Here is a 23,630-nt window from a genome sequence, read left to right on the forward strand (position 1 = left end):
GGTTTTGTCAATCAAACCTTTTGATTTTTGGTTTTAAAAAAAAAGAATTAATGTGCTTCGCTTGGATACCCACCAATGTAAGTTGCAGATGGTACTGGTTGTTGTTATTTTCATTATCTTTCAAGATTTGGGAAGGAGTATTGTTAATGCATAAATTTGCACAACAGGCTGGAATGGCGAACGAGTCATCCACAGCCCATGATGACAATTCAAACTTCGATACAATGTTCTTCGTATTCATCCTTGGAAATAAATAATAAATAAATGCATAAAATATAAATATAAATAAACATAAAGATTTATGTGGTTGGACATAAAGCCTGTGTCCAAGAGTTGTTTGAGGGCGAAACCCACTATGTTGAATGTTTGTACAACCTCTTATGCCCTCACATATCTCTCAATATAATAGAAGAATTTAGAGCCACTAAATAGAAGGGATAATTCCCTCTCAAATCCTGAGCAATTGCTAACTCCCATTGGGTCTTGGGTCACCTCTTCCTCAGTGGGAGGTTTTTTATCCTACACCTCAATTGGCGTGTTAGAAGGCCTCTTTTGGCCATGGGAGGCAAATGGTTGCATCAAGAAGTGACAATCATTAACACGTGATCGGTTCGGCATCACCAAGAATTGGTCAATGTTGACTCTAGTCAAAGGAGCATTGGTTCAAACTTATTCCTAGTGTCCCTCGATCCAGGAGTAGACTAGATTCTTTAAATGAGCTTGTTCTAGATCGGACAGATTCAAATAAAACTCCTTGTCATCTGAGGGATGACTCCCCATACAGCTTGAACAGGAAACTCTTGTGGGCTAGCTTTTCTGGTAGGAAATTCTCAACCACAACCCGACATGAAGAATTGTCTTTTAAGCCACTCCTTAACAGAAGGTACTTCATACGGGAACAGAAGCTGCATAGATTACCATCATAGCACCATACGCCATGCATATAAAAAAGCTCCCTTGCAATTAGGCCGGGGTAATCCTTGCCCTCTGTTCCCAGGACCAAATGCCACACAATAGAAAAATCCTCCATACATTAGGATGGAGCTACGAAAGGCCAGTGCAAGATAATCTAGGGCTTCTCGAACAGGGCGGCAGGAAGGAAGCCGTAGTCTATTCAATAGCATGGAAGGATACAATGCAACATTCTCAATGTATCCATATGAGTCAACAGCCCCATGGCACACTCCTTGCATTTCGAAGACAATGGAGTCAGCAACTCCTTAGGAACTCCTTTCTGCATCTAGGTCTGACAAAGTAGTGGTCGCAGACTAGTGATATCCCTCGAAATACTAGGGGTTATTCTGACTAGAAGCCCCAAAGTTTTTGGGAGATCCCCCAATACATGATGAGTGTGAGTCTCGAGATGAGAAATGAGAAGTGTTTTTGGGTGCCATTAGCAATAGAAAGGAATATGAAAACGAAAAGTTATGATTTTTTTAAAGAAAAACAAGGGCGTCAAGAACGCAAGAAGGGACTGAAAAGCTACGAGTCGGGACTTAAATAGGTGGGCAGTGTCAATTGGATGGCTCCTAGTACAAAGGTGACAAGTGTCATCGGAAACGAAACTTCAGGACAAATCCTACAGTCCCCACTGCACAATGAGATGTGGAAACCAAGTTGTCACATGCTACCCCAAGCATGGGAAGATGTACCACCATAGACAACCGATACAAGTTATTGAAGTGCAGCAAGGTAAAAAAGAAAAGTCTCACCATAATTGGTAACAATTAACGGGATGACTAGAAAGAGAAATATTTTCCCAATCGGGCTGGACTCGCTTGGCCTCACGAAAGCCCACGAACCAAATTCCATAAGCCCAATGAACGAGAACTAATGAGGGCCACATCGTAGAACCTTGCAAAGATGCCGCTAGTATATTTGAGTCCTATTAAGAATATAACCATTAAGGGAATCTCAGGCCTTCCTAATAATGGTAGGTTTTTGAGATATTCACCGAGAACAATGTATCCTTATAAGCTTACATTCTAACCAAAACCGGATATTCATCACACCCAAAATCATCGAAACATATCATGTGGCTATACAATCATCATCAGTCGATTAAGCATTTATATATATGGCACCAACTGACCCACCAAGCCCTTACGTTTCTTGTGTTGTAGGTTGATTGAATACGTCGGCAGTGATGTGAAACACGTCCTTAACAAATATAATAAAAGAGAAATTCTACTTAACAACCTTAACCATCGGGGGAGATTTGGGGAGGGGAGAAGGGCAAATGACTCGGGTGGGTGCAAGGGTAAAGGATGAATTCAAACAAAAGCAAAAATTAATTTTAGTTTTGTTAGTAGATTTAAAAGTGTCAAAAATCACAGTTTATAATAAAAATAATTCCAACTTGGCATGTGCAGGCGTAGAGCTGCTAAGTAAAAATACTCTTTCCTAATAACCTAAAAATTAAAAAAAAAAATTTAAGAAGTTATAAGGCCTGTTATTACTCAATTAATTTTTCTCTTAAACCAAAAAGACTATTAATATTTTATTTTCAAGAAATATATGATAAACCCGGTTGTGATTCGAATTTAAATTCTATTATTAACTCTTCATTTAATTAAATATTTTACGTATTGAGTTAATTTATTACAAAGGATTAATTTATGGCATGTTTGAATATATATAATTTAAATAATTATATTTATATTTTTTAGTTTTAATTAAACATTAGAGATAAGTATCTTTTTAATTTGTCATCAGGATATTGATATAAAAAAAAAAAAAAACTCGATCATACATGCATTAATTCTGTGATATAGTAGGTCAACGTGGTTGTATATCTATCTGGCCTTATCGATATTTTTTCTTTGAATTTGACCCCATTTATACAAGTTTGTATTATTTTCTTTTTATATCTAGCCATGATCATAATAATACTCTAATAAATGTACGTTATTACCAGTATATATATATATATGGGAAGAACAAGTTATAAATTAGCACACAAAATAATTTATGTCATTAATTATAAATATATATATGTATAGTGGAGAAATAATAGATATTGGTCTGGGATAATGAAATGTAGTGTATTTTCTTCCTCATGACTTAGAAGCAGTCACCCACTCAAGACTTACTAGCAATTCCACAACCACAAAAGTGAGAGTTTCTTGACTACTTCTACCAATTAGGAAAAACAGTATACTGTATAAATTAATTAAAATCAAACCAAATAATTAATGATGAAATCGTGTGGATATATCCAATTTTCCACACGTTCCAATCATGTGAATAACCATTTTAATTTGGTGTGGAAGTCGCAGCCAAAGACTCGTCCCTATGTGAAACGTTATTATCTTGGAAAATTACTTTTCCCTCCTCTTTTTGTTTTTTTTTTTTGGGTTTATGCACCCCTTCCCCTACTTCATTGGAGTCTGTCCACAATATATCAGCTCTGCTACAGGTACCCGGGATTGGGTACCTTTGGAGGAATCAGTTGCCACGATATATTAAAAAAAAAAAAAAAAGGCAAAAACCGAAAATATAAACGAAACCCAACCCAAAAAAACAGCTGGCGTCTGGGGTGCTGCAGTATATGCATTTGGTTTGGTCGAAGAAATTATCAGCAGATCAAAACACTTAGAAAGAAATGTCTAAGAAATTGGTTTGAATTAATTTTAAAGATTTTTTTTATATGTTCTACTTATTGTTTTCAAGAGTTTTTGAGTTCAGCAAGTGGGGTTTCCCTCTGTTTTTAGGCTTACCGATTTAAATGTATTGAGGGGCACAGATCCTTCTTTCTTAGTGGGACCTAAGCATCCACACAGAAGGACACCCCAAGAGCTTATTGTAATTTAGAGCAAGGTTGAAGTTTTAAGCGATTTTCTCAACACTGTTCCTTCACTCGTCCTTTCGATATTTTGCCGCCTCCACCATTAAAATGCTTTTTAACCTTCTCTGCAGCATGCTCTCAGCGTCCCACTACACCAACAACACGAGAGAACCACACTCCAACTTCTATTAATGAAACCCACTTTAGTACAAACAAGCAAGACCATGTATGAATGCCCCATCAAACCCTCTGAGCTTGAGCCTTTCCTTCTCTTTCTTCTTCGTCAGTTACAAGGCCTGAAGAGATACGTCCTAGCTCTTCTCCTTTGTTTGCCCACTTCCCTTTTCACTCTTATTCTCATTCTCCTCTTAATATACAATGGCTTCTCTATCTTCTACCTTCATCTCTTTTTTTTTTTTGCCTTCTACAATGGTTGCGTTCTTCACCATTCTCTGTGAGGAAGATGCGAAGGAGTTGCAAAAAAAAAAAAAAAGAATAAAACACTCCGTTTTATTATAACACGTGGATCACGGTGGATGAACGTGTACGCGAGAGGTCCCCAATCCCGTGTGCAAATAGACTTTTTGACAATATATATATATATATATATATATATATATATATATATATATTGTAAACGTTGACTTTACCTGTAATAATCAAATGATTATTTGCTCCTTTTAGAGTGATTTATAAGTTTCTCCAAGACTTGCAAAATACGTCCCTCTCTCCCTCTTCTTCTCAAAATGTATATTTCCAAAGTGACACGTACATATCACATTTAATTATTAAAAAATATTATTCAGTATTTTCACACCACACATAACTTATAATTTTTTTTTTTTTTTCTTATCAAATATTTGGTATACGGATGATAAGTAAAAGAATTAAATTATTTTAGAAAGAATTAAATATTCTCTCATCGTTTGGTTTTAGCAATCTTATGAATCTTATTGTACGTGTTTAATTAATGTCTGGTTTCACTAAAATAAGTGCTATTTCCAAAGTCTAATCTTAATATTGTAACATCAGTAAAATATAAACAACAGTAAAATATAAACAACCAGCTTTAATAGGATTTGACATGAAACTTCTTTAGTTTATTAAATAAATGGATTGGGATGCTTTAGATAAATAGATCTCTCTTAGGATAAACAATTTCAAATGCATGGAGTTATTAAAATGTTAAGGTTAAGTTTAGGTAGTGAGTTGAGATGAGATAAAAATTAAAAGTTGAATAAAATATTATTAGAATAATATTTTTTAATATTATTATTATTTTAGAATTTAAAAAATTAAATTATTTATTATATTTTATATAAAAATTTGTAAAAATTATAATAATGATATGAAATGGGTTAAGAGCCCCTCTCTCTCTCTCTCAATCCAAACCGAGCTGGATCATTAACTTTGGGTTCTGTATCTTTCATGAATAAATAAATATTGTCTTAGTTCATTGTTAGATGGAGTCAACTCATTTAAAGGAAATCCAAAATTCTGGAGCTAAGATTTTGAAGCGTTATGGACAAAAATTTAGTCCCATATTGATTATTAAATACCAAATAGACAAATATTTTATATAGAATTATCCTTGCCGTAGTCCAAGAGAAGAGAGCTTCATGAGTTGTCTCGAGACAAAAATGCTCTAAATTTATTTTGGAAAAAATTATTGAAAAATATTTTTCATATATGTTATAAAAATAAAAAGCGTGCTAAAGAAATAAAAGGATCTCACACATTGATGTGGCGTACTACCACGTCTACCTTCTTTCTTTTCTTTTTTATTCTCTTGGCGACGTTGTCTACCCTCCTAAGGTGGTTCTCGACTGCCACAAACAACCAACAAACAGTGACCATCGACCATGCAAGTCGTGCACGAAACGTGCACCAACGTCGCACTACCGTGAGCTCTGCATCCCCTCTAGAGGTCATTACTTGGAATGCTAAAGAGTTATGTTGGCTCAAATTCCAACCACCCTAGCCACCTAGTAGCGGCAGTTGACCACACACTGTGCGAAATGTGTACCAACGTGCACGACAAGCGTGAGCTCGACGCCAACAGTGCCACTTGGACCACCGGCATCTTCTACCCACCTTGAGGTAGTTCTCTACCACCATGGCCAGCACGGAGAGAAGGTAGGGTGGCAAGTGCTCATCCGGGGGGTGGGGAGAGAGAGAGAGAGAGAGAGAGAGAGAGAGAGAGAGAGAGAGAGAGATGTGGCACATTAACACATTAGCATGTAGAATCTTTTTGTGGAATTCTTTTGTATCTATAATATTTTTTTTTTTTTAAGGTAAGGTTTGGATAGTAAGATGAAATGAGATAGTTTTAGATGAAATTTGAAAGTTAAATAAAATATTATTATAAAATTATTTTGTAATATTATTATTATTTTGATATTTGAAAAAGTTAAATTATTTATTATATTTTATAAAAATTTTAAAAAATTTATAATAATAAAATAAAATAAATTGAGATGCATTAAAACCATCTTTATATCCAAACTTAACCAAGTTATCCTACATACAATCCATGGCATTGTCTTGGACGGTGTTTACTTTGTTAGGGTTGGGCCGTGCCTTATTGTGAACTTCTAGCCTTGCCACAGCCTTGGCCTTTCTTTTTTAATTTATTTCTTTTTTATCTGAAATTTCCGACCGTTAGCTCTTCAATCCTAATCCCGTCCTTAGCACTCTCGGACTCTCGCTCCCTCACTCTCACTCTCTCTACTCGGATTTGATCTGTGTTCGGCCACCCTTCTTGGACCGGATCTGTCATCTGTGCTTCAACTTTCTCTCCGTCTTAGGTATGTCTGCTGAACAATGGAACTCCAAATCTTACTAGGAACTTGTTTGATTAGGGTTCGATCGTCCACCAAATTTTTGTTTTCCTGATAAAGTTGGAGCATTTCTTACTTTATTTCGGGTTTCGATCAAAACTCAAGCCTTTATGCTCGTCTGCCCTAAATGGTTCACCGTTTGAATTCGAGACTTCGTTTCTTAGAGTTTGCTCAAGAACAACAATTAATATTTGAATTTGGAAATTCTGAGAATTTTTCAAATCGAGAGTTTGATTGAGATTTAGGGAAACTAGTCCGTAGTCTTGAAATTCCGAAGGATGTAGGCTTTAGTTTCTTCAAGAATCCCTATCCCCATGTCTGTCTGCTATTAATGGGCCCGACTGAATTAAAAGGGTTTTCCTCCTTTTTAGGGTTTTCAATGGAAACTTCTGAAAGGTTTTCAGATCAAGGGTTGGATTAAATCACTGAGAAAAAATACAAGCATGGAAGGGGACTTTCGAAAGCCTCCTCTCACTTACAGTGCCAACGAGATTGATGCCTATCAAATCCTGCTCCAACTTCCTGTTTTAGTTTGTGAAACATATTCTCGCCTCAATTGTTTCGGAGTCAATTGGGGCTTTAAGAGGAGGGGATCAAACCCACTTCCAACCTCTATCAAAGACAAGGTTAGGGATCCTGCAACCCAGGTTTCTTCCTCTCCCGGTGAATTCCAAGAGAACTTGAAAAGGAAGAGGAAGCATGGGGATGTGAAGCATGAATCTGGAAGGATGAAGGCTTTCAACTTGGGATCGAAAGCAATGAAGCAAGATAATCCCATCAGTCCACTCGGAATTCACAACATCCCTTTTGACTTATTGGCCCAAGAGTTTAATCTGAATGAGGCTAATAGGATTCTGGATAAGACCATGGCTGCTCAAGCGGGAAGGACAAGGCCAAGAACTCTGTCTGCCAGTAGACAATGCTACCCAATACTAACATAAGATGCTCGATGATTCTTCGTACATTCATCTGTAGTTTTTGTTCTCTATCTTTTCTTCTTCCTATTCATCTATCTGTACATGGGCCCTGCAATCCAGCTTTGTTCCTCAACCAGTCGATTCCAATAGAAGCTAACAGGGGTTGTAAATGATGGTTCTGAAGAAATGGAGGCTTCCAAATTAGTGTTGAAAGCAAGGAAACAAGATAATCACATGGGATTTATTCCTTGTTCTTGATCAGACTTCTTTGTCTAGAAAACGATGCTAACATTCCATTTGGGTGGCGCAAGAATGAGATATATTGAGATATTTAAGGCCAAGAACTTAATGGCTTGATGGTTCTAATGCTCATTCATTTTTAACTTCTCTTTTACCTTCCTTTTCTTTTCTACTTTTGGGCCTCTCTAGTCGATTATTTGCGTTGTAAAAGTGTGTTGAGAATCGAGATTAATACAATGATGTTACAAAACTCCACAGGCCAAGATGCTTGTACACATATTTTGTACCCATTTTTTTTATTTTTTACTTAATGTTAAAGAAAATATTTTTTTTTAATGATTTTGTAATTTTTTTATTTTTTTAAAAAAACATTTAAAAGAATTTAAAAAAACTATTGAAGAAAAATGAAAGAAAAGAATATACCAAATTTTATGTGAGAGTAGCAGTAGTAGTCATTCAAGAAAGTATGCCAAGAGTGAAGCAACCCATTTATATTATGTTGAAACCATTTCTTATTGTATTTTAATTTTGAGATCAAAGCATCAGTAAATGATTATAAGGCTGATAATGCAAATAATTGAAAATCCAAATCCATATTGAGATGATAAATGTGATGTCAAATGATTGACTGACCATACAAACGGAAAATAATGCACATAGCTGTAATGTTATTGACGCGACTTTTTCATCACTAAGGTAATACCGATCTTAGTTATAGAAATTAGGAAGAGAAGTAACATCTCTCTCTCTCTCTCTAATTAAAGAACATTAACGAGGATAAATGGCACGTAGCCAGCACTAAAACAAGCAAACCAGCACAATCGCCAGTGCACAACCACTAGCTTCGGTTCCGAACCAACACTCATGACCGTTGCACCCAGCCCAAATTTAAATCCTCTCCCAACCCCAAATTTTCGCTACTCGTAAGAACCACCACCCTCTCTCTCTCTCTCTCTCTCTCTCTCTCTCTCTCTCTGTGTCTCCGAATAGCGCAGAAATGGTGTCCAAGATCTCCAAGAGAACTCCAACAAAGTCCATCAAAGACTGCCGTAGCAGCAGCCAGAAGCGCCGCCGCCACCGTCGTAAATCCCCCGCTAAGAACGGCGCCGTTGCAGCCTCATCCTCCGTCATCGCATCCATCAACAAGTCTCTCTTAACCTGCCACCGCCGCCTCATCCAGCTCTTCTCCAAGTTGGCCCGCATCAGCACCCCGAACCGGTCCCACAAGGGCTACAAGATCCTCACGAAAATTCCCCAACCCGAAAACACTGTCTGCAAATCGCTCGTGTTCGACAACGACAACCCAACGCACCTCCCACTATTGTTATCGCCGAAAAGGACGGTGTTTCTCGACCTGGACGAGACCCTCATCCACTCCAAAACCGACCCAGCACCGGACCGGTTCGACTTCATGGTGAGTCCCAGGATCGACGGCGAAGTCGTGAACTTTTACGTACTGAAGCGCCCGGGCGTCGACGAACTACTGGCGGCGCTGGGGAAGAGATTCGAGGTCGTTATATTCACGGCCGGGTTGAGAGAGTACGCGTCACTCGTGCTCGACCGACTCGACCAAGACGCAGTGATCTCCCACCGGCTGTACCGGGATTGGGATTCGTGCAAGCAGGTGGACGGGAAGTTCGTAAAGGACTTATTGGGGTTAGGGAGGGACCTGAGCCGGGTGGTGATCGTGGACGACAACCCGAATGCTTACGTGTTTCAGCCGGAGAATGCGATTCCGATTCGACCCTTTACGGACGATCTTGGGGACACGGAGTTGGGGAAGTTGACAGAGTTCTTTGAGGGCTCTGATGTCTTTGAGGATATGAGGGATGCTGTGAAGCATTACGTGACGGCTATTCATACACTGTACTATTTAAATTTTGATGGTAGAAAATTTATATAATTTCTTCTGAGTTTTATTCTTTTTTTTGGGGGGGTGGTTTTTCCTTAAGATAAAGATATATTTATCTTAAGTATAAATAATTTTCTGTATGATTCATTCACCTCTATGTAAGTTGAAGAAGGCCCACTGATTTACCTGTTCATGTAGAATGTGAGATTGAGATGAAATGACAGTGAGTATATTTAACTTGCATATTTCTCGAGTGATGCACGTCTCTCAGTCTGATTATTATATATTCTGTTTTCTTCATTCACTTGCCTCTTGTTCCATGCATTTCAAATTCGAGAAACTTCCCTCCTTGTCGCTGCCAGTGCCATCCGAGGACAATGAGCTTATCTGAATTACAAAATATCATAAATTATAGGTTATTTGTTAGTAGAATGGAGATAGATAATCAGGAGGATCTCATTGTTAGAAGAGGGGGGAAGTTAAAAGAAAGGGTCTGCGGATTATGAAAGGGAAGTTGGAAGAAGGGATTCTTTTGGTTAGACAAACTGGAATGGATGATTTCATGTTGAGTTTAGTTTTGATAACTCTTGCGTGTTCTCTCTCTTTCTTTTTAATACGAAGCTCTAACAAGATAATGCCTGATCAAAGCATTGCAGGATTAAGAATGGCAAAAAGTCAAAGCTCATCAAAGTATAAAATTTAGAATGTTGAATCAGAAAACATATCCCAGGAAACGGGCTACAATTAGCTTCTATGGCATAGAACTAGGGGGCCTCCAGAGAAGGCAGTTTGATCTCAACATTAATTTCCTCAAGAAATCGGATGGCAGCTGCATGGAGACTTGTGGAACAGATCCAGTTGAGTTCATAAACGTAAATGGTACTGAGCAAGCTCACAGGGACATGTAATGTAGAAAGTAGCAGACTGGTAGGATGGTTCAGGAATGAAACGTAAAAGAGGAATGGGGTGGTTGTAATTTCGACTACATTGCTAGACACAGATGCGAAGTGTATAGCAACTAAAATAATGAAGAAAACGTAACAGAGAAAGGCAGCAGTATGGCATCGATTGTGCCATCCTAGTTCACTTGCCCCCTACTTTTGTGGTACCCCTTGGTTTGGGTAGCCCAACCCTGCAGATAAAAGCTAGCTGGAGAAATAGAACTGGATATTCCTGGTGTATCGTCATATTTATCTCTTCCTCCACCTCGTTTAATGCAGCAGTCACAAACCAAATCTAGTGGTTTTCTCCAGACATTCCCTCTTATTAGAAATCAAAGTGCTACTACGGCCAATGGGTAAGTAAACAAAACATAGGCTGATCATAAACACAATACAGCATAATGCCACCCAAAAAAAAAAAAAACGATACATGACCATGAAGTATGAAGTAACACAACAGCCAGATAATTATCCCCCAAGACTCGTGCATGTGAAATACTGCTTCTTTTCAAACCAGTATCTATCCAAGTCCAAGTTACATGCATTATCTCGATTATGCAAGTACAAACTGTCAACTCATCAATGCTATGGCATGTGTGACTTGCTAAGCAAAAATTCTGAGATGGTAGGATACTAAGCTAAAAATGTTGTAGTCTAGATGTTGATTTTAGTCTTTATCTTTTTAGGTAATGGCTTATTCAGCTAACTCTTCGGAAGTGAGAAGTGATATATTCAATGGTTTTACTTACAAACATATAACTGGTTTTTGTATGAAGTCGCTTGGGTTGGAGTTGGTCGAACACACGACACCAGAACCAGCCTATTAATCTCACGGGCTTTGGCTTCCAAAAACCCGAAACCACACAGCGCCACCAGACTGTCACTGACTGAAGATGCGTTGGTACTATCGGATTTTTGGTTGACTCGATCAGTGATTCAGCCCGGACAAAAACCCATCTCCCTTTTTTCTCTTAGATATCCGAATCGTCTCTTAAAATTGCCTTTAAGAAAAAAATTTATATGAAACATTGAACAATGGAGCAGGTATCGAAATATTATGGGACTCAGAATCCCTAATTAGTTCTCTTTTTGGGATTGATTGAGTTGGTCACATGCTCTCAGTAAGGAAAATAAGCATGGAAAATCAGCAATGAAATTACGCAACAACCTCAACAAAATAGATGTTGGTATCAAAATTTCATTCAATTTTAAATCAATGTCAGACAACCCAGAAAGAAATAAAATCGCGACATTAAACTGGAAGAAAAACAACAACAACAAGAAGCTCCGCCAATCCAATCCCTTCAGTTCACAATAACAGAGGAGAGAGAGAGAGAGAGAGAGAGAGAGAGAGAGAGAGAGATGAGTTATTCGCAAGAAAAGACCTGTCTGGGCAAGCGCAAAGCCTCGAGTCGGGTAAAACAGGTGTCGTCGATGGATTCGCTTCGGCACCAACGGCACTTTGGGTTCTGCGAGCACAAAGCGTCGGAGACCAACTGGGTGCAGTCGGGGATCTGAGACCGAGCGGTGCCTAATAGGCTACGAGTTGGGGATCCACTGTGGCCATGGAGTAGGGGTGCGGACGATCCGTGAAGAGTATGGAGGAGAAAAAAGATAAAAAGGAGAAGAACCCGAAGCCTAGCGCTAGAGCCAGAGCCAGAGCCGCTACTACAATTATTTGCCATCGCTGACGAACACACCATTGCTCGTACCAGCTCAGAACATGACAAAGTTTCTTATTACCACCACCTTAAAGGCAAAACGACGCCACCTATTTGTCGTTTTGGGCTTCCGCAACACAGGCCAGGCCCACCGAAGTTAAAATCTCCTTTGAATTTGTAATGATTATTTTTAGTATTACTACATCTATAAAGGAATCACATAAAATAATTTTATAAATTAATATAATTTTATTTAATTCATTAAATTTATTTAATAATAAAAATAATTTTACAATCTGATAAATCATATTAAAATACATTAGTTTGTAGAATTAATTTTGTATAATCTCTTTATAGTTAAAGAATTTTCTTTATTTTTAACATTAAGTTTAAGAAATATATATATATATATATAATTTATTAGACATTTTAATTTCTTAAGAGACTAAAATATAATCATTTCTACTCTCGGGTGATTGATTCTCTTTATTTCAAATATGAATAATATTATATATATTTTTAAAGTGTGAAAGTCTCGTATTTCTTTTAAAAAATTGAAATTTATTATTAAAGTTTAATTTTTTTATGTTAGTCTTATATTTAGCTCTTTTTTTCAAATAGATTCTGTGAGGTTTGTACACTTTAAATTGGATAGTGATGGTCAAGACCTCGGCTAATCTCATCCAAATTTGTTTATCCTTTTTTAACTTAGATGTTGTTCGGATAGTGAAATAGATGATATGGTTTAAAATTAAAGTTGAAGTTAAATAAAATATTATTAAAATATTATTTTTTTAATATTATTATTATTTTAAAATTTGAAAAAAAGTTTAGTTAAGTTTTAAAAAATTTGAATTATTTATTATATTTTATATAAAAATTTAAAAAAATTAAAATAATAAAATGAGAGTGTTTTTCAATCCGTCTTTGATTCCAGTGGACTCGTTCGTTTTCTTGCCTTGCATTGCTTGCCTAGAGCCAGTTAGAGCTTATGTCCTTGTTGGGCCTAGCCCAGTTTCCAATAGCATCCTTCAATTAATGTGGGCTTTTAATATATAAATTGACGGACTAGACTAGAGAGATAATTGGCCATATATTATGGAGTTTTAAGTTAAAGTTTTGCTATATATAAGTATAGTCGTGTACTAATCTGTATGTTAATACTGATTCATTCATACTTAAAATTTAAATTAAGATTATTTTTAATAAAATTTATTTTTTGACCAATCACATCATATTGATGTATAGATTAGTGCACAATTATGCTTACAACTATATTTTTCAAGTTATTAGTTAGTGGCACGCAAGGTGTTTGATCATCAATCTATGGTAATCTTGAGATGCAATGATTGCGACGGTGCTTTTTGTAGCGTTTGAAGTTTGCAATTTCAGCCCGTTAGATGCAATAATTCAAAATCTAAAGAGGAAGTTGGAGGTTAGATGAATCCATGCACACCATGAAGAGCAAAATGTCAAGGAAATCAAAATATATGACTTTAAAACTCGACATGAGTGAGACATATGATGGAATAGAATGAAATTTTTTAAGGGAAGTGATGACTAAATTGGGCTTTGCAACAAGATAAATTAACTTAGCGATAAGATGTATTGATTATCTATCATATTCTATACTCATAAATGGTATTCCTTGAAGTTTCTTTAAACCAACTTAAGATTAGACAAGGTGATATCACCGTATATTTTTATATTATATTATGAAACCTTGACTAACTTCCTCGACTGTGTAGAAAACTCGGGATCCATCACAGATATTCCTTTGGCTCAAGAGAAGCTTCTCATAAACCTTTCTTTTTATTTTTTATTTTTTTATAATAGATAATAGTATACTTTTCTGCTAGACAAATTCCTTGAAATGGCCTGGATACTTAGAGCATCCACATCCCCTTTTCTAAATTATTATCTAAATTTTAGCTAAAAAGTATATTTCTTGTAAATTTATCTTAAATTTTACTCATCTTCAAAAAATCTCTTACATCTCATTTCTTATCATTTCTTTATTCTATTAAAATAACATTTTTCTATTATTTCTTTATTACTTTTTTCTCTCACTTCCATTTCCATTCTTAACCATTAACTCTTTTGTCTTATTATCTTCTTTTTAAATATCACATTCTAAATTTATTTATAAACACTTATACAATTTTTTTTCCCAGATACAGTATTATTTTTCAAACTAACATCAATATTAAAAATTTTAATAAAATATGTGCATTTTCCAAGGCGATGGTGTTTTTTAATTTGATTTTGTCTACATATATTTGAATAATATTTGATTTGCATTTGTATAACATTTTTTCATTTTCATATAAAAATAATATTTTTTTGCAGTTTCTCTAATGACACCATGCATCCGCGTATGGTCTTGAAAAAATTTTGTTATTTCTCCAATGGTAACATTCTTTGTCCTCCCTCTATCAACAATAACATTTTTTGTCCTTTTTCCAACGGTAATATTTTCAATTCATGCCTCCAACGATAACATGCTTTTTCATTTCTTCAACAATAACTTTTTTTGTCTTTTTTTCAACGGTAACATATTTTGTCCTATATATAACGGTAACTTTTTACTCTATAAATTCGTCTTCTACTAGCATTCACATTCTCACAAACTCAAATCTCATTTGATCTAAGAACTAAAATTCAACATTCCCCCCTCATCTCCAATTCCCCGTTTATTAAATGGCTCGTTTCTTCTTTCGCAAATTACTCACATACTTCTCTTCTCAAGATAAGTTGGAGGTTGTTCTTAATGCAACCAATGGAGGGTCATCGAGGCATTGTGGCAATCGCCAACATTGTAAGTTTATTTAGTGTAATCATATTCAAGGACATAAACGCCTATTCCACGATTACTTCACAAAAAATCCAGTATATCCCTCGAACCTATTTTGAAGGAGATTTCTGATTAGTCATCCCTTATTTCTCTGTATTCTAAATGAGGTAGAGGCGTACGAGCCGCACTTCATCCAGAAAAGAAATAATGCCGGAAGACTCAAGTTATCTTTTATGCAAAAGATAACCGTAGCCCTTAGAATGCTAGGGTATAGGATTACTATAGATTTTATGGATGAATACATACATATTAGTGAAAATACCGTAATGAAGAGCTTAAAAAAATTTTGCAAGACAATGGTAAGTATTTTTTCAAATTAATATTTGCGATTTTTAAATGCCGATAATATTGCTCTATTGCTTGCGGTTGGTAAACAACGGGGATTCCCAATAATGCTCGGAAGTATTAATTGGATGCATTAGAAGTGAAAAAATTGTCTCATTGCTTGGAAATGTATGTACTCCGGCCACATCCGTGAACCAACTATTATTTTAGAAGTAGTTGCTTCATATGAATTATGGATATGACATGTATTTTTTGGTATGCTCGATTTATATAACGATTTTAATGTGTTAGAGAAATCTTATATTTTCACAGAATTTGCCCGAGGGCGTACTCCTCCAGTTAATTACACAAAAGCGGCAACAAGTACACTATGGGGTACTACCTTATAGATGGTATTTATCCCAAGCAAGCAATGTTTGTGAAGACTATTCCACAACCCCAAGGAAATAAGAAAAAAAAATTTGTCTCAACACAAAAATCTGCAAGAAAAGATATTGAGTATGCATTCGGGGTACTTCAACAATGATTGGCAATCGTCCGTGGACTTTCTTAGATTTTTAAAGTCAATGAGCTAACAAATATAATAAATGTATGTGTTATTGTACATAACATGATCATTGAGAATGAGCATAATGATAGTGAGGGTCCGAACATGGAGTACGATCAAGTTAATGATCAAATTCCAAAACTTTCACGCAATCCAACCTCAGAATTTATGAACTTCATTCAACGCCATCATGAAACTAGAGACAGCTCGGCACATCATAAGCCACAATTAATAGGAGATTTATTCCCTACATTATAAAGGAATTTCCTATTGTTGAATTCTCCATCTTTTCATTAGTAGCGACTATGTATTCTTGTTTCAACATCTATCCAGTTTAACATGCCTGCATGATCTGTAATATTTCCATTATATGTTTTCTTGAGTCTAAATGGTCATGTAATATCAAAATTAATGACAATCAACATCTATCCATTTTAACCTACCTCCATTGCATACTTGCTAAACGTACAAATTATAAAATACAACAAATGCCAAATGTCCCCATGTTAATCATCAATATGCAGTCTCAATATCTATCTATTCAGAAAGTTATAGAAACAATAAAATTACGAGTTATACAAATGTCTTTTGTGAAAAAAGAATAAATTACAAAAAATGTGGTAATCATCCATCCAAACTAGCTCGTCTCACCAAGATCTCCCTATGAAATTGCTAGAAATATATCTGCTAAATGCTGGGCAACATACGCACATCGAGCAACATTATTCGCTCCTCCTGACTAGGCGATTTCTACCTTTTCTTTCTCCAACTACAGTATCTCGTCCTCTTGTCTACTTTTATTTTCCTCTCTGTTTTGATCATATGCCATCTTCTTAGCCTTGATTAGAGAAGCTCTTTCTCCTAATCATGCGACTCCTTCAAAAGAGTAAAATTACACTTGCTCAGCTCTAAAATTTCATCTAATGACCTTCCTTGGGCCTTACGCTTTCCTTTCTTAGCTCTTTTTCCAATCGGCGTATCTAATTCGATGACATCATTCTCTACAATATTCTCGGCCTTTATACCACCCACTGAATCAGGTGCAACTGTTGAGGTACGCAAATATGTCAAGGATATCGTCGACCTTCGCTTCATCTCATCCTTTGTGCCACGCTGCCTCCATTTCAGTTGGTCCTTCAACAACTTCCAATAATGCTCGAACTAAAATGCAGTTTTCTCAAGCAATTGGTACATGATCTTGGCTTTGTCGAACTTTCCATTGAAGCATAAAATGAAATAATTAAGATCAATCAAAGGTAAAGGAAACATAACGCATAAATATCATAATAAGAGTAAACAATAATATAAAAGTGAAAGCTTATACCTTGTCTTGCTCAATCATGCCACTTTGATTCAGGGATTCAACTTGGGTGAGTCTAGCACAAAATTTGTTCGTTGCCTTCTAAACAGCAAACCACCGATGGGTTAAGGACCCAACAGTCTAATCCTTTGTACTTTATTCATACTCATTAAAGTATTGACTAATTTTTTCCCAAAGTTAGGCATGTTTTTTATCCGTTCCCTGGATTGCATCAATACTACTATTCAGCTATGCGGAGACAAGTAACTTGTCTTCTTTAGATGTAAAGTTTGCACCCCTGGCTAATTTTCTTTTGAAGGGAGGCTCTACTTGGGTTGGGGGGATGGATGGAGAGTCATCCAAAATTACAAGATGTTGTTCACTTTAACCACCAAAGATGTGGTCAAATTCAGGCTCCTGAGTTAGGAGGCTTGTGAAGAACATATTTCGATAGTTGAGTGAATCCATCTCTAAAAAAATATAGACACAGAAGAATTGGTACACATGTTAAACAATTAAGATCAATTGTTACCCAGATGACTAACACAAGAGGGGAGTGAATTGAGTTATATTTGAGAAATTAATAATTATAAATCAAATACACAATATAAAATATAAATAAAACACGAACCAATAATAAATATAAAGAGTAAGGGTAAGAGAGAAGTAAACTCAGTATGTTAACAAGGTTTGACCCTACTGCCTACTTCCTCTCCTCAAGCTACCCCTTGAGGATTCTCAAATTCACTATTCAACATCTTTTAGGTGGAGATAGAAACCTATTACACTTTTAAATAACACCGCTACAAAGGATCCGTGTAGAACACCCTCTATACTTGCAATCACCTTACAAGAGTGATTCAACTACTTCTTGTGTAGAATATTTTCTACACGCACAAGGGTTATACATACTATTTTACTGATATAAGAGCTGATAATGGGTAGGTTATCATAAAACACTCCTCAATGAGTGAAAGAAGAACAATACAGCTCAGACTATATCTCTCTTAAAATGAATAAGGTGTAAGGCTCAATGTTTAGAGAAAAGAGAATGGAAGTTTTGAATGAATGTTGTATGTTCTTGGTGTTGTAAATGTGAAACTCTCAAATGATTTATTTATAGGCATATGAGACTTCATAATCAAATTTAAAAAGATTCATATGTCAAAGACAACATCATTCAGTTTTCAAAAAATTCAAATAAAAGTTTCTTATTTTTCATTTGTCAAAGAAAACATCATTCACTTTTCAAAAATTTTAAACTTAATATTTTTACTTTTTGCATATGATAAAAGGAGTACACTTTACTTTTCAAATTTTTCAAACAAAATCATCTACCTTTTGCATAAGTCAAAAAGAGAATAAATCACTTTTGAAAATATTGAAATAAAGTATGCACATGTGAAAGATAACAATCAATCATCTTTAATATTTTTATAATTTTTAAACAAAATCATCTACTTTTTACATAAGTCAAAAAGAGTATAAATCACTTTTAAAAATATTCAAATAAAGTATGCAAAATCACTTTTGAAAATATTTAAATAAAGTATGCACATGTGAAAGATGACAATCAATCATCTTTAATATTTTCAAAGTTCAAATATTTAATCATGTCATGCACATGTGAAAGATGACAATCAATCATCTTACAAAATTTTCAAATTTAATTTTCAAAATATTCATGCACATGTGGAAAATGTATTTTAATGATTTATGATAAAATATTAATTTTGAGCCTTAATCCTAATTTCAAATTTTAAGAGATTTACAATATTATTCTATGACTTTAATGTGAATTTGTTCTCTTCTTGCTTATGCGTGTTTCCTTAATGTGCTCGACTTCGTTGTATAGACAATTTGATTTTGAGACTCCTTTATTATTTAAATTAATTTGTTATCATCAAAATCCATGTGTAGATATATAATTACACGAAACTTGAAACTTTGGGTTCAACATCAATACAAAGAAATCATTTTGGTAGCCGGCTCAGGAATCCTATGGTAACATATGACCACACTTGGCATCCTTCCTTGCATAGTTACAACAATTGGTTCGCACAATTTATTGGCTATTCGGCTTGCCACGCCATGGAGAGGTGTGCCCAATGTCCTCACAAGGATTTCTCATCATCACAGTGCGGGGTTAGATAACTAAAATCAAATTGTAATCAATTTACAAAATGAATAAGAACATATATACATAACATAAAAAATAAGAACATTCACATCCGCTTCTCTAAACACTTGTGTATTTTTAAATGTGGCTTAGAATGGTTTATAAAATTTATATCATGTGTGAGAATGGAGCTGCACTAAGATAATAGCTGCAAAACTAAAAAATCTCGGTTGCCTTTTATGAAAATGATCACAAAAACACTTGGTGGTCATCCGAGTTTGGATTACCCTACCACTTTCGATGGAGCCCCATTAAAAACACTTGTTAAATAACCCCCTCCGATAAAGTCACTTGAACCATCATCACAGCCTTATACAAGCCTAAATAAGTACCAAATAGCATATGAATGCATACAAAGGTATTGGCTACAAATCAGTATAACAGTAGCTTGCTTAGTCCAAACTAGGTAATTGAAACTAACAGTAAGTCTTGCAAAAAAATTACATGACTAAACTTGTTGAAATAAGATATATAAAGAAGACATATAATGTGAAGAACATGTTTAAATAAGATATATAAATAATTCTTTTGAGATTCCAGAACTTACTGTCCAAAGATGTACAAAAAATATTAACTTTCAAATATTAACTTTGGCACATTAAAATGGCAAACCCTAGAGGACAAATGAAAGGAATAAATATCACAAGCAAAGATTGCTGAGGCCAAAATTAGACCTAAATGCAAGAAAAAAATTATCAAGAAATATGCATAAGAGATTCAGTCATGGGAGCCCAAAAATCGTGCGACAGAGACGACGGAATCCAGCCATGGGAGGGGAGGGCTTCAGTAGTATAAATCGAAATAAGAGTAAGAAATATTTACATGGTTTTCGCTCCAATGAAGAGAAATCATCATTAATGGTGGCTACGTTGCAAGAAAGGGAAACGTTGAAGAATAGGGCATCAGAGAGTGGAGAGAAATGGAACACGCAGGAGCAACAACTGAAAGTCACTTTGGGGATGAACAGTTGTTTCCCATATATGGGGCATCACTGTTTGTTCCTAGTAACAAAACCCTAAAATAAGGAATGGGATGGGAGCCAGAGGGGGTTAGTAGCTCATCCCTAAAACATTTTCTCATAATTTAGGGATAACAGTGAAATAAGGCATCAGATGGGGATGCTCTTATGTAAAGGCATTTAGTCAATAACTCAACAAGGACAAAACTTATATTCACTTTAGTAGAAATTAGGGCTGTTAACAAAACCAGAAAACCAATTGAACTTGTGGGTTCGATCCGGCTCGTAACTAGTCTAGTCTTGTATAGGTTATTAAGAACTGAAACTGGTTCGGTACTAATTTTTATATTTTAAAAACCATTTTGAACTAAACCAAGCCGATATATATGTGTTTTTTTAATTTTTTATATTATATAGAAAATATTTTGATATAATTTTTTATTTCATATAATATATTATATGTTAAATTGTAATTAATATAACATGATTTTTCTCATAATGGTAGGTATAAATTAGCATGTACTAATTTTTTCTAGAATGTTATATTTTCGTCACATTCATTTTAGAAATATGAATTTCAATTGTAAGGTTCAAATGAAAGTTTGTTAATTTTTCATGACTAGAAGTGCCTATTAAAAAAAAAAAGTTTTCATGAGTAGAAGTACATTTATGTATGTATATTGCGGAGAAATAATGTTGATGAATGTCATTGTTTTAATTGTTGACCATCAATTATAAATAATGTTATCACATGTTGAAGGGTGGTAGGATGCTTTTCTCTACAGGTTAACAAAGCCAAAATATTTGTATAACTCAATGTAAGATATTTTTATTCCAGTTGGCTGAAAATATTTTGCTCTCAATCTCTTCTATTTGACAATATGTCCATGAGTGTTTCTTAGGGAATGAAAAGTTCCTTTAAGGATACCTATTAAAAAAACAAAAGAGAAGTTCATTTGAGAAGAACAAGTATTAGAGGAGCCAGTTCTCAAGTTTCAACTTATGTAGTACCACCTGTGTAAACGGTAAATCAAAAAAACCGAACCAAATCGAACCAAACTAAAAAAAAAAAAAAAAAAAAAAAAAAAAAAAAAAAAACTGAAATTTCTAATTTTGATGGTGAATGTCCATATCGGTTCTTAAATTTCTAAAATCAGTATATATTAGTCCGGTTCTAAAATTTATCCAAAACGAACCAATTACACCCCTAAAAGAAACACTAGAAGAGAAACACAAGATATCATACTAAGCATAACAGGTATCAAGTCCACAATGTCTTATGAAAAATACATTGGACTACCAGCACTTGTTGGAAGGTTTTGTTCTAACTCATTTAGAAGCATTCTAGATAATGTGAGCAACATGATCGGCAATCACAAGACAAGATTCTTTTCATAGGCAAGGGAATGAATTCTCCTCAAGTCAGTAGTTCCAGCCTTGCCCAGTTACAACATGGGGGTTTTCAAACTTCCAAGTTCTCTCATTAGGTAAATGAGTAGAATCATGCAAAGATATTGGTGGGGACAACACAAGAATGAAAGGAAAATACACTAGGTCACAACGAACCAAATGGGAAAGCCCAAGTCAACTAGTGGTCTGGTTTTAGAGAGTTGAAAAGTTTTGATCTTGCAATGTTAGTAAAGTGAGACTAGAGATTGTTGAAAAGTGTTAAATCCTTAGCTTTACAAGTGCTAAAGTTGAAGTATTTTCCTGAGACTTCATTCTTTCAAGCAAAACTAGGTAGCATACATTTCTTTATTTGGAGAAATATACTTGCAGCATGATATTTAATAGAGGAAGATACAATGTGGAGGATTGACAATGGAGAACATATTCAAATATAGAAAAAATAAGTGGATTTTCCCATCCCACTTCTTACAGGATTCAAAGTGCAACAAGACTACTTGATGAACATGAAAAGATGCAAGTTCTCCTTGACTCAAAAGCTAAACAATGGAAGTATTCCCTCGTTGAGGAGCTTTTTTCAAGTGATGAAGCTGAAGCTATAAAGTTATCAATCTTTGCAATAGCCCATATATGGAAAGGAACTGCTAATGGAAGATTCTCTCCAATGAGTGTCTATGATATGCAAAAAGAAATGCAAGATCTCACTGAAGAGCAGCATTCAAGCAGCAGTAGATAGAAGTTTGATCAAGAGCTTGGAAACTAAACATTCCAAATGCAGACAAAGTTTTCTTATGGAGAGCATACTTTCAAGCCCTTCCAACAAATATAAATCTCTATGAGAAAAAAGTAGTGGAAACCTCAAACTTCCCTGTGCCCTGGATGGGCCCTCGGGCCGTTGCCCAGAGCCTCCAAGTAACCCAAAACCAGGAGAAACAAATGGGAGGTTCGGGCCCGTCCCAGCGACCCCCTGAGCCCCATGAAAGGGGTCCCCAGGTCGTGGGCCATGGTCGGCCAAGAGGCCCATCACAAGCCCAGGCCGCTCAAGGCCATTATAAGAATTAGAGCATGATGAGGTAACATCGAGGGGAAAAATGGGTTGTCAAAGACACGTCGCATTTATGACATGCCCAGTCATAGGCAGCTAAGGACACATCGCATTTATTGCAAGATAGAATATACCCGCACGCAATGGTGCACCCCTAAAACCATGTGATCACGGTATGACAGAACACTACCGAATCAGGGATGAGACAGGTCTGACTCTGACACGACTTGGCATCCCACACTTCCCCTCAAAGACAGAGTCCAAACCAGGTATAAATACCCTGACTCCTTCCACGAAAAATGATTTGATATTCTCTAATATACGCATACTAGAATTCTCAACTAACTTTGATATCAGAGGACCCACGGGCTCAACCCAAGTCTACTCTTTGTTCATCTTGTAGGTTCTCCAAGGTGTGCCGCATGGAATTGTCCAGATTGCGAAACATGACATCAACATACCACATCTGTTTAGAGGAGGAAGAATATATAGAACATGCTCTATGGGATTGTATTGTAGCACAAGATGTTTGGCACCAATGCTCAAACCAAATCCAGAAAAGCAAAATCATAAGGAGACTTTTATAGAACTACTAGAAACCATGTGTGACAAGTTGATCAACCAGAAGAAATAGCCATAATTGCTAGAAAGTAATGCAAAGAATGAATGAGTTTGTGTTCAAACCAGAGTTTATTCACCCAAACATTGTGGTGCAACAATCATCCTTGTCAATCCTCACGGGATTCTCTCCTTTTTTTTTTTTTTAATTAATAAAAAAAAACCCCCGCTGATGTTGTAAGCCAAACAAAACATCCTT

The 23,630-nt window shown here is 35.6% G+C and overlaps 3 protein-coding genes across 4 annotated transcripts; 2 read left to right on the plus strand and 1 right to left on the minus strand.

The window, feature by feature from the left end:
* The first annotated feature begins 6,430 nt into the window (after nucleotides 1-6,430).
* On the plus strand, nucleotides 6,431-7,910 carry LOC122277164. The gene is made up of 2 exons (XM_043087058.1): nucleotides 6,431-6,594; nucleotides 6,999-7,910. The coding sequence occupies exon 2, from the start codon at nucleotides 7,071-7,073 to the stop codon at nucleotides 7,566-7,568; it is 498 nt and encodes a 165-aa protein (XP_042942992.1). The 5' UTR covers nucleotides 6,431-6,594; nucleotides 6,999-7,070; the 3' UTR covers nucleotides 7,569-7,910.
* Nucleotides 7,911-8,361: 451 nt separating this feature from the next.
* LOC122277165 lies at nucleotides 8,362-12,300 on the minus strand. Of its 2 annotated transcripts, none has more exons than XM_043087059.1 (2): nucleotides 11,963-12,300; nucleotides 8,362-10,023 (listed from the first exon to the last, which is right to left on the minus strand). In XM_043087059.1, the coding sequence occupies exons 1-2, from the start codon at nucleotides 12,278-12,280 to the stop codon at nucleotides 9,934-9,936; spliced, it is 408 nt and encodes a 135-aa protein (XP_042942993.1). In that variant the 5' UTR covers nucleotides 12,281-12,300; the 3' UTR covers nucleotides 8,362-9,933. The 2 variants fall into 2 exon arrangements, 1 of the variants encoding a protein (XP_042942993.1); XR_006228946.1 differs by lacking the exon at nucleotides 8,362-10,023 and adding an exon at nucleotides 11,024-11,578.
* On the plus strand, nucleotides 8,782-9,879 carry LOC122277163 (carboxy-terminal domain RNA polymerase II polypeptide A small phosphatase 1-like). Its single transcript, XM_043087057.1, has one exon. The coding sequence runs from the start codon at nucleotides 8,782-8,784 to the stop codon at nucleotides 9,685-9,687; it is 906 nt and encodes a 301-aa protein (XP_042942991.1). The 3' UTR covers nucleotides 9,688-9,879.
* Nucleotides 12,301-23,630: the final 11,330 nt, after the last annotated feature.

Source organism: Carya illinoinensis, chromosome 9 (assembly GCF_018687715.1).
Source record: "Carya illinoinensis cultivar Pawnee chromosome 9, C.illinoinensisPawnee_v1, whole genome shotgun sequence".
NCBI classification, from domain to species: Eukaryota; Viridiplantae; Streptophyta; class Magnoliopsida; order Fagales; family Juglandaceae; genus Carya; species Carya illinoinensis.